This window comes from Ovis canadensis, chromosome 24 (assembly GCF_042477335.2).
Source record: "Ovis canadensis isolate MfBH-ARS-UI-01 breed Bighorn chromosome 24, ARS-UI_OviCan_v2, whole genome shotgun sequence".
NCBI lineage: Eukaryota > Metazoa > Chordata > Mammalia > Artiodactyla > Bovidae > Ovis > Ovis canadensis.
The window spans coordinates 41,366,986-41,389,827 of NC_091268.1; the positions used below are offsets into that span (position 1 = coordinate 41,366,986).

General features: G+C 48.6%; 1 protein-coding gene across 5 annotated transcripts; it reads right to left on the minus strand.

Annotated features, from left to right (window-relative positions):
• Positions 1-554: 554 nt before the first annotated feature.
• On the minus strand, positions 555-6,390 carry CORO1A (coronin 1A). 5 transcript variants are annotated; one of them, XM_069570849.1, is made up of 12 exons: positions 5,881-6,336; positions 5,250-5,305; positions 4,142-4,340; positions 2,877-2,999; positions 2,650-2,779; positions 2,381-2,565; positions 2,103-2,222; positions 1,807-1,911; positions 1,550-1,695; positions 1,381-1,438; positions 1,070-1,285; positions 555-768 (listed from the first exon to the last, which is right to left on the minus strand). In XM_069570849.1, the coding sequence occupies exons 3-12, from the start codon at positions 4,337-4,339 to the stop codon at positions 664-666; spliced, it is 1,386 nt and encodes a 461-aa protein (XP_069426950.1). In that variant the 5' UTR covers position 4,340; positions 5,250-5,305; positions 5,881-6,336; the 3' UTR covers positions 555-663. The 5 variants fall into 5 exon arrangements, with proteins under 5 accessions (XP_069426950.1, XP_069426951.1, XP_069426948.1 ...); XM_069570850.1 differs by having other exon boundaries at positions 5,250-5,281; positions 5,881-6,109; XM_069570847.1 differs by having other exon boundaries at positions 4,899-5,281; positions 5,881-6,026.
• Positions 6,391-22,842: the final 16,452 nt, after the last annotated feature.

A 22,842-nucleotide genomic window follows, 5' to 3' on the forward strand; every position in this document is an offset into this window, starting at 1 on the left:
ATTTCCCCCACAGGCAGCAGGGTCAGGACAGCTGATGTTGTGGTTGACTAGCAAAGGCAGACTGGGGAGTAAACATGAGAATGACTGAGGCTCCATCCAGGCTGGAGCCCTGAGCAGCTCAGACCTACCAGCTGGGAAACGGGGCAGGCTCCCCACCCATGTCAGCACAGGGTGGCTCCCCCCTGCCCCGCAAAGGCCTGCTCCCGTCTGCCGAGGGCAAGGGTTCCCAGGCCCCAGGATCTAATGCCTGATGATCTGGGATGGAGCTGATGTAATAATAATAGAAATAAAGTGCACACTAAATGGAACGCACTTGCATCATGCCTGAACCATCCCCCAGCCCACCCTCACCTCCCTGATCGGTGGAAAAATTGTCTTCCATGAAATCAGTCCCTGGTGCCAAAAAGCTCAGGGACCACTGGTCTAGGGTCATCTAGAGGCATCTCTCCACCCCCTGCCAGGGGTCAGGCTCATCAAGGCTATGGAGAGGGAAGCATAAGGCAGGTCAGTTCAGCATACCCAGCATCCCCTTGACTAGTCATCAGTCTGCGACGTACCAGAAAATAAAGCCATTTTATTATTATTTTCTTATCTGCCATTATGGCCTGAGGAGTGGGAGTGGAAGGAAGGGAGGTGAGTCCATCGGCCCCAGCTGATGGTCCTCTACTTGGCCTGGACTGTCTCCTCCAGCCTATCCAAGCGCTTCTGCAGCTCCTGCACTGTGGCCTGGAGCTTCCTCATCTCCTCCTCCAGCCGGGATATGGCATCCTGGGGGACCCCAAGCAGCATTAGCCCCAGGCCCTCCTGGGCCACTAGGCCTCCTCCCACAAGCCCCCGGGGCTTGGGCCCCTTTTCCTCTCATCCAGAGAACTGCAGGCCTATAAGCCTGGAACCTGTTTTCTGAGGCCTCAGGATTATCCACTCCCAGCCCCTAAAGGATCCCCAGTATGGTGTATGTGGCTGCCCCCAAACGCCAGCCTCTTTCCACTGGGTCAGTGACCACATCAGTAGCACTCCTGCCCTACCCCACCTTCCTGCCCTGGTTCCCGGGGTCCCATCTGCCTCTCACCGAGCTGGGAGCACCACTGGCCTCAGGTGCCGTCCTCTTGCGCCCAGTGTCCAGGCCCCGGTTGACCCTCAGTTCCCGGCTCTTGGGGGGCACGTAGCCATCTTTGAGGGAGATGAGGAGGGGCCCAGCATCCCGACCCCCCAGCCACTCCTCAGCCGTGAGGGCAGCATCAGGCCCTGCAGTGGGCGGGTACAGGTCTTCCTGGAACAGGTCCGACTGTGGGGCAAGGCCAGGACTGGTTAAGAGAGTGCTCAGGCCACACCACCACCCGACCACTCTTGAGAGCCTGAGGAGGGACCCTCGAGCATCACCTTTCTAGGCACCGTCATGGCAATGGGTTCACACTTCCGCTCGTGCAGCTTGTAGAATCTGTGGAAACAGGAAGGTGAGCAGTGCTCACAGCGGGGCTGGGACTAAAGGTCAGCGTGGGGGTCAGTGCTGCCCAAGGAGCGCACTCAGGTCAGGGGCAGGGGCAGTCACCTGGCAATCTCACACTTGTTCACTTCCAGACCACGTTTGGGCATGTAGCCCATTCCACGCTGGGACTCCTTGGAGCTGAACATGGAGAGATAGTGCAGGAACGGGGCCTCAGAGGTGATCTCGAAGTACCGGATAGAGCTGTCCCCCTGCAGGCAGTAGGTCATGGGAGGGTCAACACCAGCGGATGCCTCCAGCTATGGTCCTTTCTAAGTCCCCCTGCCCACCTCGCTCCCCCAACCCCCTGCCCGTGGGGCCACCTTGCCACAGAGGTAGACGATGTTGGTGTCAGGGTCGAAGAAGGGCAGCAGGACACCGCTGCTTGTGTCCAGTTCCTGCAGGGACAGTGGCTCCTCCAGGTGCTTCTGTAGAGATGGGCAGGGGACAACCATGAGCTGGGCCATGGCAGGCCTCCGCCACTGGGGGAGTGGGGCCTGGGGCTGAGAGGCCAACCAGTGGGAACCCCCATCTCACAGTGGGCAAACAGGCCTTGCCCTTCCAGCCAGGCACATGGCGGGGCCGGGGGTACTAAACCAGGTCCCTGCCCAGCACTCACCATGTCCCACAGTGCCACCTGCCGCTCGCTCATGCGGCTGAAGCCCGTGGTCAGGATCTTTCCATCGGATACAAACACAGCACGCACGGGCCGAGTCCCCTCATGGGGACGATCTTTCTCCTGGAAGGAAAGGGAGGGGACCGGTCAGGCATCCGCACACACCCTCTAAGGGCCAGGCCCCAGCTGGGAGCTGGAGTGGGCAACATCTAAGGGGGCCTCATTGGGGGTGTGGGGGGTGGGGGGTTAAGCTCCTAGGGTCAAAGGTCAAGGCAACTCACAGCTACTATGGTGCCTTTTCGGGGCTCAATGATGCGGACTCGCTTGTCTCGGCAGGAGGTACAGATGAGGGCACCATCTCGGCTCCAGTCCACACTGTAGATGGTGTCCGGGTGCACGTCGGAGCCCAGCGTCAGCACGGCCGCCCCCGTGCCCACGTCCCACACCAGGATCACATTGTCGCAACCTGGGCGATGTCCCCAGTGTCAGAAGCCAGGAGCCTCCCCCGACTGTCAGGCAACCAGCCCTCCCTGCGTCCCGCCCTTGGCACCTGCACTGAGCAGCACGTTCTGGGCGGTGGGGTGCCAGGCCACAATGCCCACGCGCTTGGTGTGGCCCTCCAGGGTGACGACAGGCTCCCGCAGGGGCAGTGTCAGACCCCCATCGGGGATCTCCCACACCTGCGGAGAAGGGGCGAGCAAGTGAGTCTTGGCGGTGCCCAACATCAGCTCCAGTGCCTGAGCCCCCTCCTGGCCCCTGGGTGCCCCCCATACTCACCATGACGGAGCAGTCCTCGGAGCCACTGGCAATGACGTTATCATTGTGCGGGCACCAGGCGATGTCCAGCACCGGGGCCGTGTGGCCACAGACCATAGGCACATTCTTGTCTACACGGCCGGTCTGGAGGACACAGCGGGGCCTCTGAGGGAGGTGCTCTGGCCCACCAAACCCAATCCCACCTCCCCACACCCCTTCAGAGAGGCACAGAGGGGAAAGGTGTGGGGTCCCTGGAAGGCAGAGAGGGACCTAGGGTGGGAGGGTTTGGGGCTCTGCCCATCTCAGAGCTGTCTGGGCAACTCAGAAGGCTGGCTACAGGTAGTGCAGGATGGACATGCGGGCTTGGTCCTGCCCCTCTCTCAGACCCTGGCCAAGTTCCTGCCAGCTCCATCTCAGCCGGGGCCTGGTACCCCCGCCCTCACCCCCACCCCAGATTCTTCCATGGCACAACAGGCCAAGGCCCCCGGCGTGATTCAGGCTGAGGGTGTGGTTGTATCAGGGCTGGGGTTCCCCAGGGAAGTGTGTGTGAATGATGGGGCTGTGGGGACAGGTCCCCCCGAAAGGACAAGGATGGGGAAGTCTGTTATAACGGGTTTGAAATGGCTGCTTCCGGGGACGGCTGCTACAGCACGGTTTCCTGTGTGAAGTGCGGGCCCAGCTCTTACTCTGACAACCACTTCCTCTTCTCTATGTTTCCATCAGCCCTTTTAAGGTAACAACCGAGGGCCCATCTCCCCTTCCTGTCTCACCCCCCAAGAGCACGGGAGTGTGCTGGGGCGGGGGGGTCCGCAGACAGCAGGGAGGGCAGGATTTGAGGGAGGCCAGGGTTGGCGAGGGGAGAGGGTCTCTTACCTCATCCCTGCCTGTGAGCTGGGAGCCACTGAGCTCACTGAGTTCCCAGGGCCTCAGAGAGGTCCCTCCAAACCCTAAGAGCACTGCTGGGCCCACTCAGACCCCATCCCAGGCCTCTGTGTGCAGGAGAAAGCTCCAGGTTGAGACTTGGGAGGGCTAACCCTGGGTCTGCAGGACTTGCTATTTGACACTTCCCGTGTCACTCCCAACCCTGAGCTTCAGCTCCATCCAAGCACTGCATGGAGGCGCTGGAGGAAGTGTAAGGTCCATGCGGCTCAACCCAGTTTTGCAGAGGGCAACACTGCGGCCCACTGTCCTGAGCCGCAGACCTCATCGGGACCCCCAGGGGGCCAACTAGATCACCTGAGGCCCCCTTAGGAGGAGGGCCTGTCCCCAGGGCTCCAGGGGCTCACCTTGCCCAGGGGCAGCACCAGGAAGGCCCCTCCCCCGCTGGCCTCACAGATCAGGGCCACGAATTTGGGGTTGACAGCACAGAAGCCACTATCCCAGGTGTTCTGTGAGACGCGCACATCCTCATAGCACTGGTCAGCCTTGGCCGGCTGTCCAAACACATGGCGGAACTTGCTGGAACGGACCACCTGCCGGCTCATCCTGGTGAGACAGGGGTGAAAGGCTTTGCTCCCCTCAGGTCAACCCTGACCTTCCAGTGGCCCCCATCTCTCCCAGGACACCCACCCCTCAGTCTGGCAGCCATGGTCTCAGCTAACTTCCCTGTCGCTCTCCTCTGTCACTGACATCCAGCTACCCTTACACACGCCTTGCCCACCCCTCCTCATCCCTGGCTGACCTGCAAGGCCCACCGTCTCAACCCGTCCCAAGCCTGTCTTCCGTACCCTCAGCCTCCACATCAGAGCCTGGGGTGAGGGGTAGCACCTAGTGCCAACTTGACCGCGGACTGGCTGACAGTCCCAGGGCCCATCCTCTCTGACGGGCCACCTTCCAGGGCCTCAGGGCAACAGTGTGGAGGGTGCACTCAGCCTCAGCGTCCAGACCTCACACCCTCACACCCACATGAGGAGCCATCTAAAAGGCAGGGGCCCTCCCCACCTCCAGGTCCAGGCTGGACACACGGAGGGAAATGGCATGTGGGTTTGCCTGGGCGGCATGTCCCCCATGGCCAGAGGGCTTCCCCAGCGGGTCTCTGGGTACCAGAAGCAGGCAGATGGCTCGGGTCCCAGCATCTCCTCCTCACACCTCAGCTTCTCGCCCCCACTTAAGCAGGTGCGCTTAAGGGCCTTCTCCACGCCACTGAAGCCATCCACAGGAAGGAAGCGGCTGGTGCTCACTTCTCGGAGGAGCAGCGAGAACAGTTTTCCTCCATGGCTGGGTGGACAGCGAGCAGAGCCAAGGGACCTGCCTCTGGCTCCCCAGGCTCCAGGCCCCATGCTGGGGCCCCAGAGCATCTCCTGCCAGCTTGGTGTGGGGGCCCCACGGCCTCTCCTCCACCACCTCCCTCGTGCCTAGCCCTTCTCCCTTGGAGCTCCTGCCACCCTCACCTACCCTGGGACTCTGGAGGAGGCTTGTGGGTCCACCTGTCCAGAAAGCGGATGAGGCGCCTGTGAGAGGAGGAGCTGGCTGGGGGCAGGGGACCCTTCCGGGAGGGAAGCTTAGGTCTGGGAACAGGGGAGCCCCAAACTGGAGGCTGGGAGACAGGAAGCCATCGCCCCACCCTGCCTCCTCCCCCACCGCAGGTACCAGGCCCCGGAAACCACGGAAAGGGGAACTTGGCCTTTTCTTGTTTTGCTCTCAACCCCTTCCTGTCTCCAAGCTCAGGGCAGCTACTGGGTTCACCCCACCCTGCCCCCCACCGCCACCCCAAAGACTCCCGTTCTGGGGAGAGGCCGGCGGGTGTCCTGACCCCCGGGCTCCCCCACCTCCATCTTGGCTGCGTGGCCCCTCACCCTCGCCCCCTCACGGAGCTCTGGGACACACGGGTGGACCCTCCCACGCGCACCCACACGCTCAGGCGAGTCCCTCCACGCGGGGCGTGGACGGGCCCCGTCTCCACCTCGGAGCCAGCGGCTCTGACAGTCTGTCCACCCCCACGGCCGGCTTCTGCCAAGCTCTCGCCTGCCCCACAGGTGGCCCAGGGCAGCGATGCCGAGCCCGGGTGGCCGGGCTCCAGCCTTACCTGCGGCTGAGAGATGAGCGACCCCCCAGACGGAGGAGGGCGAGGAGGAGGAGGAGGAAGGAGCCGGCGGAGCCTGAGAACGTCCGCGGAGGATGCTCTTGTCAAGACAATGAATGAGAAGCGGCGGCGCCCGCCTCCTCAGGGGTGGCAGCGCCCCTTTGGGCGGAGCTCTTAAAGGGGAGAGCCCTTCCCTCCGCCAAGGCGCCGCCTCGCCCACCAGCCCGCAGCCTCCCCTCCCTTCCCGCAGCGGCGCTCAGCGCCTCAGCTGCCAATTCCAAACCAAAACAGATGCTGCTGGCCAGTGGCTGAGAATCTAATCTGCACTTTTTTAATGTCAAAAATGCAAAAATAACCTGTTCCTTCTTCCCTTCTCCAGCCTACCCCCAGCCTACTCGCCATCCTTTCCCTGGCATCCATAAAATGGCCCATCAGTCCCTTCAAAGCGGGCCTTAGTATAGCCCCCATCCCTAGCAAAGGCTGTGTTACCATCCTTCTGCCCCACCTCCAGTCAGGAAACAAGTGGAGGCGGAGCGGCAAAGAGGAGGGGGAACCTTGTGTCCACCTGCACCCAGAAGACCTGGGGTCTACTCAGGCCCCTACACGCACAAATGGGTGGCCTTGGGAGGGTCACTTAACCTCTCAGTGTGTCTTCACCTAGGAGCACCCCCGCCCTGCCTGCCTCCCAGGGGCAAATGATATAATTTGGTGTTATAGAGGTGAAAGAGTCAGAGTTTCTGCCCCAGAGAGCTCTCAGCCCGCTGGAAGGAGAAGCACAAATAACAGCTCCAAGAAGTAAGCAGAGGCCGGAGCCTGGGCTTGAGACTCGAGGAAGGGGTTCATTCCCATCCTTTGGTTCAGAGACTGTGTCACGGAGGTTGCCATGTGAAGGTCAAGAAAGGCCACTCCAGAATCAGATGCTTTATGGATTTGACTCCCGGATGTCACACCTCCTGAGTGACCTTGGATGGATTCCCTAACCTCTTTCAGCAGCCTCAGTTTCTGCATCTGAAACAACGTCTGACCCACCTCATGACGTTATGAGAACAGAAAGCCTTCTGTTCAAAGTGTAGCCTCATCCAAAGTGTAGCAAGTGCTTAATAATATTACCTGGCATGTAGGAAAAGTGAGCTCACACAGAGGACTACAGATGCAAGATATGAGCAGACATATTCTAGACGGAGAAGGCAATGGCACCTCACTCCAGTACTCTTGCCTGGAAAATCCCATGGACGGAGGAGCCTGGTGGGTCGCTAAGAGTCGGACACAACTGAGCGACTTCACTTTTACTTTTCACTTTCATGCATTGGAGAAGGAAATGGCAACCCACTCCAGTGTTCTTGCCTGGAGAATCCCAGGGACAGCAGAGCCTGGTGGGCTGCCGTCTATGGGGTTGCACAGAGTTGGGCACGACTGAAGTGACTTAGCAGTAGCAGCAGCATTCTAGACATCATTTGAGTAACTGGATCAAGATGTGCCCAAATCCCTTAACCTTTTAATAGGTTCCCTTTCCCAATTAAGTCAATGCTTTTGAGTTGGATTTCTGGCATTTACACCCGAAAGAGTTCTGACTGGTACACCTGCCAGGAAGGAGACAGGACCACAGGCCCTTCCAAGGTGCAAGATACACACAGTAAAGAGGGACTGAAGTGCTGAACTCAGAATAAAATCCAAACTCATTAGCAAGGCCCAAAAGGTCTCCTCTGGTCTGTCCTGGCCTAAAGGGTCTGTAGAGCATGATGGAGTCAGCCCAGAGAACCTTTGCTCCATGGTTTTCGGGATGTCTCAGTGATGCTTTCTCACCTGTAAAAGGTGCATAGCACTGCTCACTTAGCCTAGAGTATGTGCCCATCATCCAAGTTCAATAATTATCATCAATCAGGACTCTCTGGTGGACCAGTGGTTAAGAATCTGCCTTGTAATGCAAGGGACAATGGTTTGATCCCTGGTCCGGGAAGATTCCATATGCTGCAGGGCAACTAAGCCCGGGCACCATGACTACAGAAGTCAGAGCACCCAAGAGGCTGTGCTTCACAACAAGAGGAGCCACTGCAATGGGAAGCATGTGCGCCACAACTAGAAAGTAGCCCCAGCTCGCTGCAACTAGGGGAAGCCTTCGGGTAGCAATGAAGTCTCAGCACAGCCAAAAATAAAATAGATAACAAATAAAAATTTAACAGACCTCCCTGGTTGCCCAGTGGTTAAGGCTCTCTGCTTCCAATGCAGGGCGCATGGGTTCGATCCCTGGTTGGGGGACTAGGATCCCACATGTTGTGTGGTACAGCCAAAAAAATAAAAATTAAAAAATAAATAATATTTAAAAAATAAAGGTCTTGAAAATTTCAAAACAAATTAAAAACCCAGTTACCCAGTTACCGTCAACTGGGAAGCAACAGTTAGAACTGGACATGGAACAACAGACTGGTTCCAAATCGGGAAAGGAGTACGTCAAGGCTGTATATTGTCACCCTGCTTATTTAATTTATATGCAGAGTACATCATGAGAAACGCTGGGCTGGATGAAGTACAAGTTGGAATCAAGATTGCCAGGAGAAATATCAATAACCTCAGATAAGCAGATGACACCACCCTTATGGCAGAAAGCAAAGAAGAACTAAAGAGGCTCTTGATGAAAGTGGAGCCTCTTGATGAAAGAGGAGAGTGAAAAAGTTGGCTTAAAGCTCAACATTCAGAAAACCAAGATCATGGCATCTGGTCCTATCACTTCATGGCAAATAGATGGGGAAACAGTGGAAATAGTGGCAGACTTTACTTTTTTCAGCTCCAAAATCCCTGCAGATGGTGACTGGAGCCAAGAAATTAAAAGACACTTACTCCTTGGAAGGAAATTTATGACCAACCTAGACAGCATAGTAAAAAGCAGAGACAATACTTTGCCAACAAAGGTCTGTCTAGTCAAGGCTATGGTTTTTCCAGTAGTCATGTATGCATGTGAGAGTTGGACTATAAAGAAAGCTGAGTGTCAAAGAATTGATGCTTTTGAACTGTGGTGTTGAAGACTCTTGAGAGTCCTTTGGACAGCAAGGAGATGCAACCAGTCCATCCTAAAGGAAATCAGTCCTGAGTGTTCATTGGAAGGACTGATGTTGAAGCTGAAATTCCAATACTTTGGCCACCTGATGTGAAGAACTGACTCACTGGAAAAGACCCTGATGCTGGGAAAGATTGAAGGTGGGAGGAGAAGGATAAGATAAGAAGGAGGATAAGATGGTTGGATGGCATCACCGACTCAATGGACATGAGTTTGAGTGAACTCCAGGAGTTGGTGATGGACAGGGAGGCCTGGCATGCTGCAGTCCATGGGGTCGCAAAGAGTCGGACACAACTGAGCGACTGAACTGAACTGGGACTTCCCTGGTGGTTCAGTGGTTAAGAAGTCACCTTCCAAAGGAAAAAAAAAAAAGAAGTCACCTTCCAATTCAGAAGACATGGGTTAGATTCCTGGTCAGGGAACTAAGATTCCACATCATGGGGCAACTAAGCCTGCGTATCATAACTACTGAGCCCATGTGCCGCAACTAGAGAGAGCCCTTGCTCTGCAATGAAAGATCCCATGTGCTGCAACTAAGATCTGAGGCAGCCAAAAATAAGTAAATATTGAAAGGAAACAAACAACAAAGAAACAGTTACCAACATATAACCAATACTGGTTCATTCCGTCTTAAAAAATGAAATAAATTTTATTTCCATACAATATAACACACTCAGTTTAAGTACAATACATGGATCAATTAGTTTTGACAAACGTATATACCTATGTAATTACCAGGCTTCCCCCGTTGCTCAGTAGTAAAGAATCTGCCAGGATTCTACAGGAGATGCAGGTTTGATCCCTGGGTAGGGAAGATCCCCTGGAAGATGGCATGGCAACCCACTCCAGTATTCTTGCCTGAAGAATCCCATAGACAGAGGAGCCTGGTGGGCTGCAGTCCTCTGGGTTGTAGGGAGTCGGACACAACTGAAACGACTTAGCAAGCACACGCATCTAACTACCACCATAATCGAGATATGATTATTTCCATCACTCCCCAAAGTTCACACCCTTCTACAATCAATTCCCACCCTTAGACCCCAGCAACCATTGATCTACTTTCTGTCAGTATAGATTAGCTTTGCCTGTTCTAGAATGTTCCATACAGATGAAACCATACAGTATGGGTCTGGCTTTTCTCATTCATTTCATGAGAAACCTGTATGTGGATCAAGAAGCAACAGTTAGAACCCTGAATGGAACAACTGATTGACTGAGGATTGAGAAAGGAGTAAGACAGGGCTGTCTGCTGTCACCCTGTCTGTTTAATATATATGCTGAGAACATCATGAGAAATGATGAGGTACAAGCTGGAATCAAGATAGGCCCAACAAACATCAACAACCTCAGATATGCAGATGATACCACTCTAATGGCAGAAAGCAAAGCAGAACTAAAGAACCTCTTGAAGAGGGTGAAGGAAGAGAGTGAAAAATCCAGCTTGAAACTCAACATTGAAAAAACTAAGATCATGGCATCCAGCCCCATTACTTCATGGCAAATAGAAGGGGAAAAGGTGGAAGTACTGACAGATTTCCTCTTCTTGGGCTCTAAAATTACTGTGGATGGTGACTGCAGCCATGAAATCAGAAAATGATTGCTTCTTGGCAGGAAAGCTATGGCAAACCTAGACAGTGTGTTGAAAGCAGAGACATTACTGGTCCATATAGTCAAGGCTATGATCTTCCCAGTGGTCACATACGGTTGTGACAGCTGGACCATAAAGAAGGCAGAGCACCAAAGAATTGATGCTTTTGAACTGTGGTGCTAAAGAAGACTCCTGAGAGTCCCTTGGACAGCAAGGAGATTAAACCAGTCAATCTTAAAGGAAATCAATACTCATTGGAAGGACTGATACTAAAGGTGAAGCTCCAATATTTTGGTCACCTGATGTGAACAGCTGACTAATTGGACAAGTCCCTGATGATGGGAAAGATTGAGGGCAGAAGGAGAAGAGGACATCAGAGGATGAGATGGCTGGATGGCTTCACCAATGCAACAGACTTTGATCATCTAAAAAGTACAACCCAAAAGTGAATTTTGTTTTTAAAATATATTTATTTTTTAATTGAATGATAATTGCTTTCCAGAATTTTGTTGTTTTCTGTCAAAATTGAGGGAGAGAGGTTCAAGAGGGAGGGGACATATGTATACCTATGGCTGATTCTTACTGATGTTTCACAGAAAACAACAAAATTCTGGAAAGCAAAAGTGAACCTTAACATCATCAAAAGTAGGACAACCAAACATTATATGCCTCCTATAAAATAATTTATGTGTAGCATCACCTTTGCAGTATTCTTGTCAAAATCATCATTGTCATCATTACCACCACCTGGAAACTAATCAAGCCTCTATATTTAACTTCCCTGGTGGCTCAGCTGGTAAAGAACATGCCTGCCCAATGCAGGAGACACAAGAGACACAGGTTCAGTCCGGGGTTGGGAAGAGCCCCTGGAGAAGGAAATGGCAACCCACTATAGTATTCTTGACTGGGAAATCCCAGGGACAGAGAAGCCAGGTGGGCTACAGTCCATAGGGTCGAAAAGAGACAGACACGACTGAGCATGCACCTATACACGTGCATATATATATATATATATATATATATATATGATCTTAGTTCCCCGACTAGGGATTGAACCTGTGTCCCCTGTACTAGAAGGCCGATTTTTAATCACTGGACCACCAGGGAAGTCTCCCACATAAGTCTTTAAGTAAAGAGGTGCCTGGGTCTCATTTGCAAGAAATTACCCTGATAGCCTAGACCCTGCCCCGGTGACCCCCAGGCCTTCTCACAGTTGTGGTCCTCACCCACCTGCAGGCTCTGCCCTGACTCACATTCAGGAGCCATTCTGGTTTTAAGTGGGTGGCCCCTAAGGATGCCTTGTGCATAGGCTCAGGCTTAAGCCAACGTTGCCAGCCACTTCTCACCAGCCATCTACTCAAGCGACCTTCCCCAGCTTTTTGAGACGATCACTGCTCCAGTTTGATGGAGAAAAGAGGTGAGAACTCCTTCAACCCCTCTGCTCCCATCAGAGACCACATCTTCATCTCCTATAAACAATCACAGACCGTCATCACAGAGGGGGTGTCCTCCTGGGGTCCAAGGTTAATTCCTCCCTCTTGGGACGCATTCCTTCCCACTTCCTCAGTGACCTCACTCCATCGTTTAACCCCCTCTCCTGCATTACCACATTCTCCTCTCCACAAACCCTCTCTCTTTAGTATCTAAAAACAAACTGAGGTCCCCTGTGCCTTTGGGGGAACCTCTCTCCACTTAGCAACCTCAAACCACTTCCCCATCTCTGTCTTACTTCACAATCAAGTTACTTGAAAGAGCTGTTTACACTTGTTGAATCCACTTCTGCATTTCCTACTTAGTCTCACGGGTCTGTCTTCTGTCCCCACCTTCCCACACAGACGTGTCTTTGCCATGACCACCAATAATCTCCTGGTCATTACATCAAAGGAACATGCTACTGACCACTCCCTCCCTCTGGAATCTTTTCCTTTCTTTGGTGTCTGGGCCTGTTTCCTAATCACCTGCAATGCAGGGGACACAGGAGACTTGGGTTCAATCCCTCAGTTGGGAAGATCCCCTGGAAGAAAAAAATGGCAACCCACTCCAGTATTCTTACCTGAAAAATCCCATGGACAGAGGAGACTGTCAGGGTACAGTCCGAAGGATCGCAATGAGTCAGATGTGAGTTAGCGACCATGCATGCATGCATGCCTCCTGATTCTCTCCTTTGCACTGCAGCTTTCTCCCAGGGCTCCGCAGGGTGTCTCTCCCTTTGCTTAACACACTGTCTGTAGACTGCTCCCCAAGACACCACCTCTCCTCCCAAACTCCCTACACCGTCTCTTTCACATTAGCAACTTCAAATTAAAAAACATATATATATATATATATATATATATAAAATTTAATTTGCTGCACCAGGTCTTAGTTGCAGCACGAGGGCCCCTGCATCAGGAGCGAGGAGTTTTAGCCACGGCACCACCAGGGAAATCCCTGCAGCTTCACGCTTCGACAGTCCCCAGGCTGTTTCTGTGGCCTCGTCCTGTTGCCTGTGCTCCCTAGTTCCGACCACCAACTCCATGGCTCAACCAGTATATCCCACTAGAACCTTAAGGAGAGGTTCACAAGAGGAGGAAGTCTTGACCTTGAATCTCTCCCTTTCTCTCCATGCCCATTGTCACCTCCCGAGCTGTGCTGCTAGCCCCCTGACCGATCACCTTCCTCTGATTCATCGTTCACAGCATCACTAGAGGCAGGTGATACTGTCATAGTGTGATCCCTGGTCATTCTCTGCCTACCTTACAAAATTTCACCTGGTCCTCAACACTTCCCGGAAAACGCTGAGACCACCTCAGGATGGCAGACTTCCTTGGTGGCTCGGACAGTAAAGGATCTGCCTATCCCTGAGTGAGGAAGATCCCTTGGAGATGGGAAGGGCAACCCACTCCAGTATTCTTGCCTGAAGAATTCCACGGACAGAGGAGCCTGGCGGGTTGCAGTCCGTGGGATCGCAATGAGTCATACACGACTGGGCGACTAACACTTTCACTTTTCAGCATGGCATCCAAAGCCCTTCATCATCTTCCTCCATCCACTCTTCTGGCTCATCAGTTCAGTTCAGTTCAGTCACTCAGTCGTGTCCGACTCCTTGCAACCCCATGGACTGCAGCACGTCAGACTTCCCTGTCCATCAACTCCCAGAGCCTACTCAAACTCATCTCCATTGCGTTGGTGATGCCATCCAACCATCTCATCCTCTGTCGTCCCCTTCTCCTCCTGTCTTCAATCTTTCCCAGCATCAGGGTCTTTTCCAATGAGTCAGTTCTTCGCATCAGGTGGCCAAAGGATTGGAGTTTCAGCTTCAGCATCAGTCTTGGCTCATCATCCAAGCTCAACATGCTCCCTCATTCCTCTGGTCCAGGGGCTGAGCCCTCAGGTATCAACAAGGGGAGATGTGGAGGTGGGTGTTCTGGTTACCTCTTGCAGAGGAAACCATTCCAAAATTTTATGACTTAAAATGGCAACTGCAGGAATTCCCTGGTGGCTCAGTGGCCAAGACTCCATGCTCCCAATGCAGGCGGCCCAGGTTTCATCCCTGGTGAGGGAACTGGATCCCACATGCTGCAACTAAGACTCAGCACAGTCAAATAAATATATGTTAAAACGACAACTGCTTTATTATCTCTCATTATTCTACGGTTTTGAGACAGCATTCCAAGAGAAGCGCTCAAGAGGCTAGGCTTGTCACTGGCACAGGGTTACTTCTACCACATTCTGTTAGTTAAGCAGCCCAGATCCCAGGGGAGGGAAAATTAATGCCTCCTTCTGATGCAGAGAGTGACAAAGAATTTTCAGCCATCTTTAAGCCACCACAAAGACTAGGGAGGTCACACACCTCACTGATGCAGGCCAGGTAATTTCTAATAGGGATGGAGGAATTGTGGCTGCCCTAGCCCTTTGTCACCTGGAGGGCCCAGGGTAGCCAAACCTTCTGTTAGAAATACGGATTTTTAAGTGAGAGCTGCAGATCTCTCAGTATTGGCACCCAATTCAAAAATTTCTAAAAATATTACATGAGCAAAACTAAATATATCTTTGGTTTGGATGTGGTTTTTTCTGGCCAACAGTATTTTTGGACCCTATTTTCTGCCCTCAGCACAGGGCTGAAATCTCTTACTCCTTGTTTGCTACCAAATTCTTCTGAACCCTACTTATCTTTTGACTCATTTCCTTCTCTGTGGGAACTATAGTCAATGTCTTGTAATAACCTATAATGGAAAATAATCTGAAAAATAATGTATGTGTATATGCATAATTGAACCACCTTGCTATGCAATGGAAACACTGTAAGTCAACTATACTTCAGTAAGATATATGTATTTAAAAAACAAAAAGAAATTTCCTTCTCTGTGACGCCGTCCCTCACACTCCCCGCCCCCACACAGCCACTCCTCAGATGATCTCTTTTCTTCCCTGTGCCAGTGGTCCCAGTGCATCCCTCTATCTCATTAATTAGTACTTTATGTAGTAACTATAGGCCCAGCTTCTCCATCAGACTGCTGGGCACAGGGCCCAACACGTGATGGGCATTCAATAAACATAAACCTTTCTTTGCCAACACTGCTAATCAACCACCAACTCTTGTCCAAGCCACTGCCACCAATTTCCTTTCTGACTGATTCATCCTTTGTCCCAACTGCCATTACAGGAAGTCCTCTACGTATGAACCTTCAAGTTGCAAACTTTCAAAGATCCAAACAACAGGTCACATGTCCAGTCACGTAAGTCAGTTCACATGAAGTTGCAGCTTGCTGTCTCCTACTGGTGATGATCCTTCAGCTCTACCATCTCCCACCCCCTCCCCCTCCTCCAGTCAGTACCTCTTCCTGCCTCAATGCCACCCCCTGGATGCCAGCTGTTGTACTGTACTATTGTGCTTTTCAAGGCACTATACTGGAAGATTAGACATGTTTTCTTGTGTTTGTATTTTTTGTGTTTGTATTTTATGCTTTGTGTGAAAAGTATTATAAACCTACTGTACTGAGTACAGTACTTAGTTGTTCAATCATCAGTTGACTCTTTGCGACCAAATGGACTGTAGCCCTCCAGGCTCCTCTGTTCTTGTGATTTCCCAGGCAAGGATACTGGAGTGTGTTGCCATTTCCTTCTCCAGGGGATCTTCCTGGACCCTCATTTCTTGCTTTGGCAGGCACTTGTTTTACCACTGAGCCACCAGAGAAGCCCATAGCTGATTGTATTAGTTGAATTACCTAGGTTAACTTTGTGGTACTTATGAACAAAACTGGACTTACAAACATGCTCTCAGAATGGAATTCATTCATATGTAGGGGACTTATTGTACTCTAGTTCAAACCCTTCTCACTTCTGCCCAGAATGATTCCAAGAGTCTCTAATAAGTCTCCTCAACTTCATCTCCTCTGTTGCCCCCAATCCCTGCCCTTCACCCAGACTCCTCCCTAATGCACAGATCGGACCATGTCAATACCTTACACAAACGTTTTAAGATTGCTCCTTTATTCTTCTGAATAAAATTCAAACTCCATGGACTGGGTTAATGGATGGTGATTTTGTGCCTGTTCAGCCCAGCTGGTTCAGGGGCAGAAGCAGGGCCATTTAAGGTCTGCCTTGGTTGGCTCTTTCTCTGGTTGCCATTTCTGTCACTATGTGGGGCAAGCTTTCCTGCGAATGAAGCCAACAGGCAGAAACCATGTGGGAGTGAGAAATGCGGGAGAGAGAGACAGAGAGATACAGAGGGAGAGAATGACCTTGTTAAGCCCCCTCGATCTAGTTGTGCCCTATGTACATCACAGGCTTTCCCAGTTCTGAGAGTCAAGGTGAGATCAACAGCCCACTAGTTTAGACTTGGGCGCTTGGTTTGACTGGTCTGAAAAGCAGAATTGATCCACACATAAAACAAGGACATTCATCAAAGAGGTACCACACTGTATATTTCAAGTGTTCCAACCATGCTACATTCTCAGGGAACCACACCCACCACTGATCCACTTCCATTTTGCAATTGGCAAACCAAGCTCACCACACATGACCTATAGGGAGAATTTTATCCCAAAGCCTGGTCAATCCCAGGTAGGATCTCTCCACGTGATACAAGTCCTTCCTATAGCTTACCTTGGGAGCTCTGCAATTGCCACTTGGGACATTAATACTAGAAGGGATCTTTGTCCAGCTGTTCCTTTTTATGGGTAAAGAAACCAAGATCCAGAGACCACCATTAATTTAGATAGAGTCTGAACAAAATTCTGGGTGTGGATTTCCACAGTACAGCATTACTGAGTTTGAGAGAAGATCCTTGTTTCTTTTTCATACCCCTTTTTTGTGTCGCAGCTTAGACACAAAACAGTCAGTCTTTAGACATTTTCAAAGACCCATAAGGTATTCTGCTTCCTTTCTTATGGTAAAGAAAACCAAATAGGGAAAGAAAAGGGGCTGTACTAGCTAGTGAGTAAAAATTTTTTTTCACTTCATATGTGGCTATTTATGAACCCATTTTCTTTCATCTATGTCCAGATTTTACTCTCATATTTATACCACATCAGAACATCTAATTGAAACCATAAGCAAATAATCTGTCTTTATTATCCAAGTCTTTTGGGAAATAAGTTACAGAAACCAGCTTAAATCAATGTAAGCAAAAAAAAAAGGGGGGGGAATTTAGGGGTTCACACCACTGATCAAATGATGCTATCAAGATTATCAGGATTAAAAAAAAAAAAAGATCAGGAAAAGATGGCCACCAGATCTCCAGGTTTAAAACCTACCAGATGAGCAACCCCAGAAAAAGAAGAGATTATCTTTCCCAGCAAACATCATGAACAGACTCTTACTGGACCAGCTTGGGTCACCTGCCCATCTTTGCACCAATCTCTGTGGCCAGAGGGATGGAATAGACTGAGTGCCCACTCTTCAGGCCGGGAGGGGGGAGTCAATCAGGGCCAAACCACTGGCACTGAAAACACAGGCTTAGACCAGTCATTTAAAATAGAATGGGAGGACTTCCCTGGTGGTTCAGTGTAAAGAATCTTCCTTGCAATGAAAGAAACCCAGTTGGGGAACTAAGATCCCACATGCTAGACAACTAAGCAGTTGTCTTAGTCAACTTAGTAGACAACTAAGCCTACTGCAACAAAATATCAACAACAGATTCCCACATGGCATACCAAAGATCAAGATCCCACATGATGTAACGAAGATCCTGTGTGATGTAACGAAGATCCTACATGATGTAATGGAGATCCTGCATGATGTAACAAAGATCCTGCATGATGCAACGAAGACCTTGCATGATGTAATGAAGATCGTGCATAATGTAATGAAGATCTTGCATGATGTAATGAAGATCCTACCTGATGTAATGAAGATCTTCCATGATGTAATGAAGATCCTGCATGATGTAACAAAGATTTTGCATGATGTAATGAAGATCTTACCTGATGTAATGAAGATCTTACATGATGTAATGAAGATCTTACCTGATGTAATGAAGATCTTGCATGATGTAATGAAGATCTTACATGATGTAATGAAGATCTTACCTGATGTAATGAAGATCTTGCATGATGTAATGAAGATCTTGCCTGATGTAATGAAGATCTTACCTGATGTAATAAAGATCTTACATGATGTAATGAAGATCTTACCTGATGTGATGAAGATCTTGCATGATGTAATAAAGATCTTACATGATGTAATGAAGCTCTTGCCTGATGTAATGAAGATCTTGCATGATGTAATAAAGAACTTGCATGATGTAATGAAGATCTTACATGCTGTAGCTAAGACCCAACACAAACAAATACATGAATAAATATTTTAAAAAATTAAATAGAAATGAATATTGGGAGGCAAATATCATGACCGCTACAGTTTCCCAAGTAAAATCAGGGCAGAAGAAAGACTAGTGTTCAGCAGGCAAACATATAGACTAAACTGCAATGATATAGCTACTGTCACCAAATCACCTATGTTTCTGATGATATAGGAGCCATATGGTAAGTAAATATTAGGGTAGTAAGATTTTGAATGGTAGTTACCAAGGTTTTTATGTTCTTCTCTGAGTTGTTGAAAAACATGAGCCATTTTCCATTGCTAGAAGAGACATTACTTTGCCAACTAAGGTCCGTCTAGTCAAGGCTGTTTTTCCTGTGGTCACATATGGATGTGAGAGTTGGGCTGTGAAGAAGGCTGAGCACCGAAGAACTGATGCTTTTGAACTGTGGTGTTGGAGAAGACTCTTGAGAGTCCCTTGGACTGCAAGGAGATCCAACCAGTCCATTCTGAAGGAGATCAGTCCTGGGATTTCTTTGCAAGGAATGATGCTAAAGCTGAAACTCCAGTACTTTGGCCACCTCATGCAAGAGTTGACTCATTGGAAGAGACTCTGATGCTGGGAGGGATTGAGGGCAGGAGGAGAAGGGGACGACAGAGGATGAGATAGCTGGATGGCATCACTGACTCGATGGACGTGAGTCTGAGTGAACTCTGGGAGCTGATGATGGACAGGGAGGCCTGGCGTGCTGCGATTCATGGGGTTGCAAAGAGTTGGACACGACTGAACTGAACTGAACTGAGAAGGCAGGATATATACTAATCACAGTATTTCAAAGCTGGAAAGAACCATTTTATTTGAAGAAACTGAGGACCTAAGAGTGAAACAGTCTCTGGAATCACCCAGTAAGGTAGTGACAGAGTCCAGTATCCAGGCTGGTGATTTTTCTCACTATATTCCAGCTGTTTCTGATGGTACAGGAGATACCTATTGTTTCTTCCTGATTGTTGTCTATCCTCTCTGCTCTATAATAGGAACTAGAATTTCCTTAGTGATTTCCTTAGAAACTCTGTAGTGATGGTATGATTGTTGCCTACCAACCTCCATTTCACTCCAAATGACTAGCCTAACTCAATCAGGGAAATGCTATTCCCGTGCCAGTAACTGGTTCAAAGATGGAAGTGAAGTGAAGTGAAGTCACTCAGTCGTGTCCGACTCTTTGTGACCCCAGGACTGTAGCCTGCCAGGATCCTCTGTCCATGGAATTCTCCAAGCAAGAATGCTGGAGTGGGTTGCCATTTCCTTCTCCAGGGGATCTTCCCCACCCAGGGATTGAACCCAGGTCTCCTGCACTGCAGGCAGACTCCTTACCCTCTGAGCCACCAGGGAAGTGGCTCAAAGATGGAGATTTGCCATAAACTGGCCAATGAGACCAGAAGAAGTCATTAGCGAGTGTCTCGTGTAAAGATGTCCTTGCTCATAAAAAAAAAAAAAAGATACACTGGTGATCACTTCCTGCCGAAACTTCTGATGATTATCTGTTTTCTTATAGCCACCCTACCGGATGCAAATAAAATCTCATTGTTCTTTTTATTTGGATTTCCCGGATGATGAATGATTTATCTTTCCACATGCTCATCAGCCATTTATATATTTTCCTTGGAGGAATGTCTATTCAGGTCTTTTATCTACTTTCAGTTGAGTTGTATTTTTAATACTGAATTGTAGGAGTTCTTTATATATTTTGGATATGATTTCTATGTAAGATATACGATCTGCAAATATTTTATATTATTTATTTTATTTTTTTGCAAATATTTTATTCTGTGAGTTGTTTTTCACTTTCTTGATGGTAGTTTTTGTCTTTCTAGGACTTTGTCCATTCCATCTACATTATCTAATTTATTGGCATATAATTGTTCAAAGTTTTCCTTTATAATCCTTTTTATTTATGTAGTTAGTAGTCATGTTCCCAAGGTATCTCATAAAAAATTGGAAATCTCTTAATTAAATGGAAGCTGACATAAATCAACAAAAATAACTTTTGGAAAGCCAGGTACTATGTTTTAAATCTCTTCCATTTTGCTGATAAGGAAAGCTATCTTAAAAAAAAAAAAAAAGGGAATCCAGAAGTTAACTAATCAGGTTAAGCAAAAACTTAACCTGTGGCCTGTCCAGAAAAGGCAAATCCAGAGACAAAAATTGGATTAGTGGTTGCCAGGAACAGGGAGTCTCAGCAGAGGATAGGGAGTGACTGCTAATGAGTTTAGGGTTTTTTCTTTTAGATTAAAACATTCTGGTATTAGATAAGTGATGAAGGATGCACAAATTTGTGATATGCTAAGGACAAAAACCACTGAACTGTACACTTAGGTAAACTTTATATAATATGTATTTTAATATGCTGTTTTTTAAAAAGGGATTATATGTGACCAGACTCTAATTTTCTTAATTTTAAGGTATTAAATTCCATATTTTTTTACATTCAATGAAAAGAGATAAGGGCTTTCTTGCTATCAACTTATCTTATCACCCATCTAAAATATAAATCTTTTTTTTAGGAATTCCTGGCAGTCCAGTGGTTAGGACTCTGCACTTTCACAGCCAAGGGCCTGGGTTTGATCCCTGGTTGGGGAACTAAGATTCCACAAGCCCCACAGCATGGACAATAAATAAATAACATAAACATTTCTAAACCAGAATTATTAAATATATTTTAGTAATTATGAGAAATTATCTATCAGTGTAGCAGTTTAATATTTCATTAATTTTAAGTCCTTCATCACTCCAGGTGAACCTGATTTACAATGAAAATTGTGAGATTTCTCAAAGTTTCTCTTTTACTCCTTCAAACCGTATAAAGCTGGTACAGCTTTTAATTTTTGAGAAAAGTAAAAGAAAGTGAAGTCACTCAGTCATGTCCAACTCTTTGCCACCCTGTGGACTATAGCCTACCAGGCTCCTCTGTCCATGGGATTCTCCAGGCAAGAATACTGGAGTGGGTTGCCATTTCCTTCTCCAGGGGATCTTCCTGACCCAGAAATTGAACCCAGGGCTCCTGCATTGCAGGCATACGCTTTACCCTCTGAGCCACCAAGAAGAGAACATTTTTTTTTTTTTTTGAGATCATCATTACAATTTTCTATCTTCCTCTGCAGAAGTAAAAAACACCAGCCTAAATTAAAACAACAAAGACAGTACATATGACAGTTTCTAGGCCTAAACATATCTTGGAACTTTGTTAATACAACTATTAATACTAGATAGCATTATTTTGTATTGGCCTTGTCAACATTCCTCAAACTGGTTTTCTCTCGAAGTATCTATTTCAAAGACTCAACTAAGAAAACAGAGTATGCTCCGAGTCTGGACTCAATCCTCTGACGATTTGGATGTGGGCTAATACCAGCTCAGCTCCCTCTCAGGGTCAGGATGATGACTGAAAGAGTGTGAGAAGCAGGGCCTTGGCATCTATCTGAGTCTGAAGTGTCTTTCACAAAATATCCAGATGGTACTCAAGCTCCTTGGCATTTGAAGCATCTCTTTTAAACTTCAGCCACAGAATAGTAAATAATTACATTTTGAATGTTTTCACCATTAAGAATTTTAATCTCAAGAGTGTGTTAGTCACTCAGTTGTATCTGACTCTTTCAGATCCCATGGACTACAACAGCCTGCCAGGCTCCTTTGACCATGGAATTCTCCAGGCAAGAATACTAGAGTGGGTTGCCATTCCTTTCTCCAGGGCATCTTCCTGATGCAGGGATTGAACTTGGGTCTCCTGTATTGCAGATTCTTTACCATCTGAGCCACCAGAATTTTAATTTCAAGAGTAATACACACTAATCATATATTATATTCCAAAAGATACATTAAAAAAAAAAGTCATTTCACCACTAACCCTCCATTCCCATTGCCCTGAGGTAAACAAGGTCAACAATTTGATGTGTTTTCAAAAGAGAAATGTTGAATGGGAAACATAATTTTCACACCTGGTAAAGAATATCTTAAATGTGGATATTTCCCAGAGAGCCAAAGAAAGTCCTGGGCCACATAAGTATTCAAAGGAAAATCAGTCGAGAAAAGAGAATTAAGATGAAACAGCCAATGGGCAGCAAATGGACCTGAGAAATCTTTCGGGGGTGATTCTAAAACCAGATTGTGGTAATGGCTGCACAACCCCAGATATTTACTAAAGTCATTAAATGGTGCACATAAAATGGATGAACGTAAATTATACTTCAATAAAGTTTCGGTGATTTGTGTGCTTTCGTTTTGTTGTTGTTTTGTTTTTTAAGCAGCCAGGAAGATGGGAGGAAAATCACCAGATGGGGACACAGCATGGATGTGAGCAGAGCTCTGTGCCCTTAGCGGCTGTCTAGACAACCAGGCACTGGAGAAGGAAATGGCAACCCACTCCAGTGCTCTTGCCTGGGGAATCCCAGGGACAGGGGAGCCTGGTGGGCTGCCGTCTATGGGGCTGCACAGAGTTGGACACTACTGAAGCAACTTAGCAGCAGCAGCAGCAGACAACCAGGCAGGCAGAAAAACGGCCCTTTGCGGATGTCCACACCTAATTCC

Bases quoted from the DNA above. Each gene is read 5' to 3' on its own strand.
- CORO1A (XM_069570847.1), bottom strand. From the start codon at position 5,152: ATGCTCTGGGGCCCCAGCATGGGGCCTGGAGCCTGGGGAGCCAGAGGC. The intron at 3,000-4,141 runs GTGAGCCCCTGG...TGTGTCCTCCAG, and splicing joins TGGTGCTGCCCCTGGGCAAG to ACCGGCCGTGTAGACAAGAA. The intron at 1,696-1,806 runs GTGGCCCCACGG...TACTGCCTGCAG, and splicing joins TCGTCTACCTCTGTGGCAAG to GGGGACAGCTCTATCCGGTA.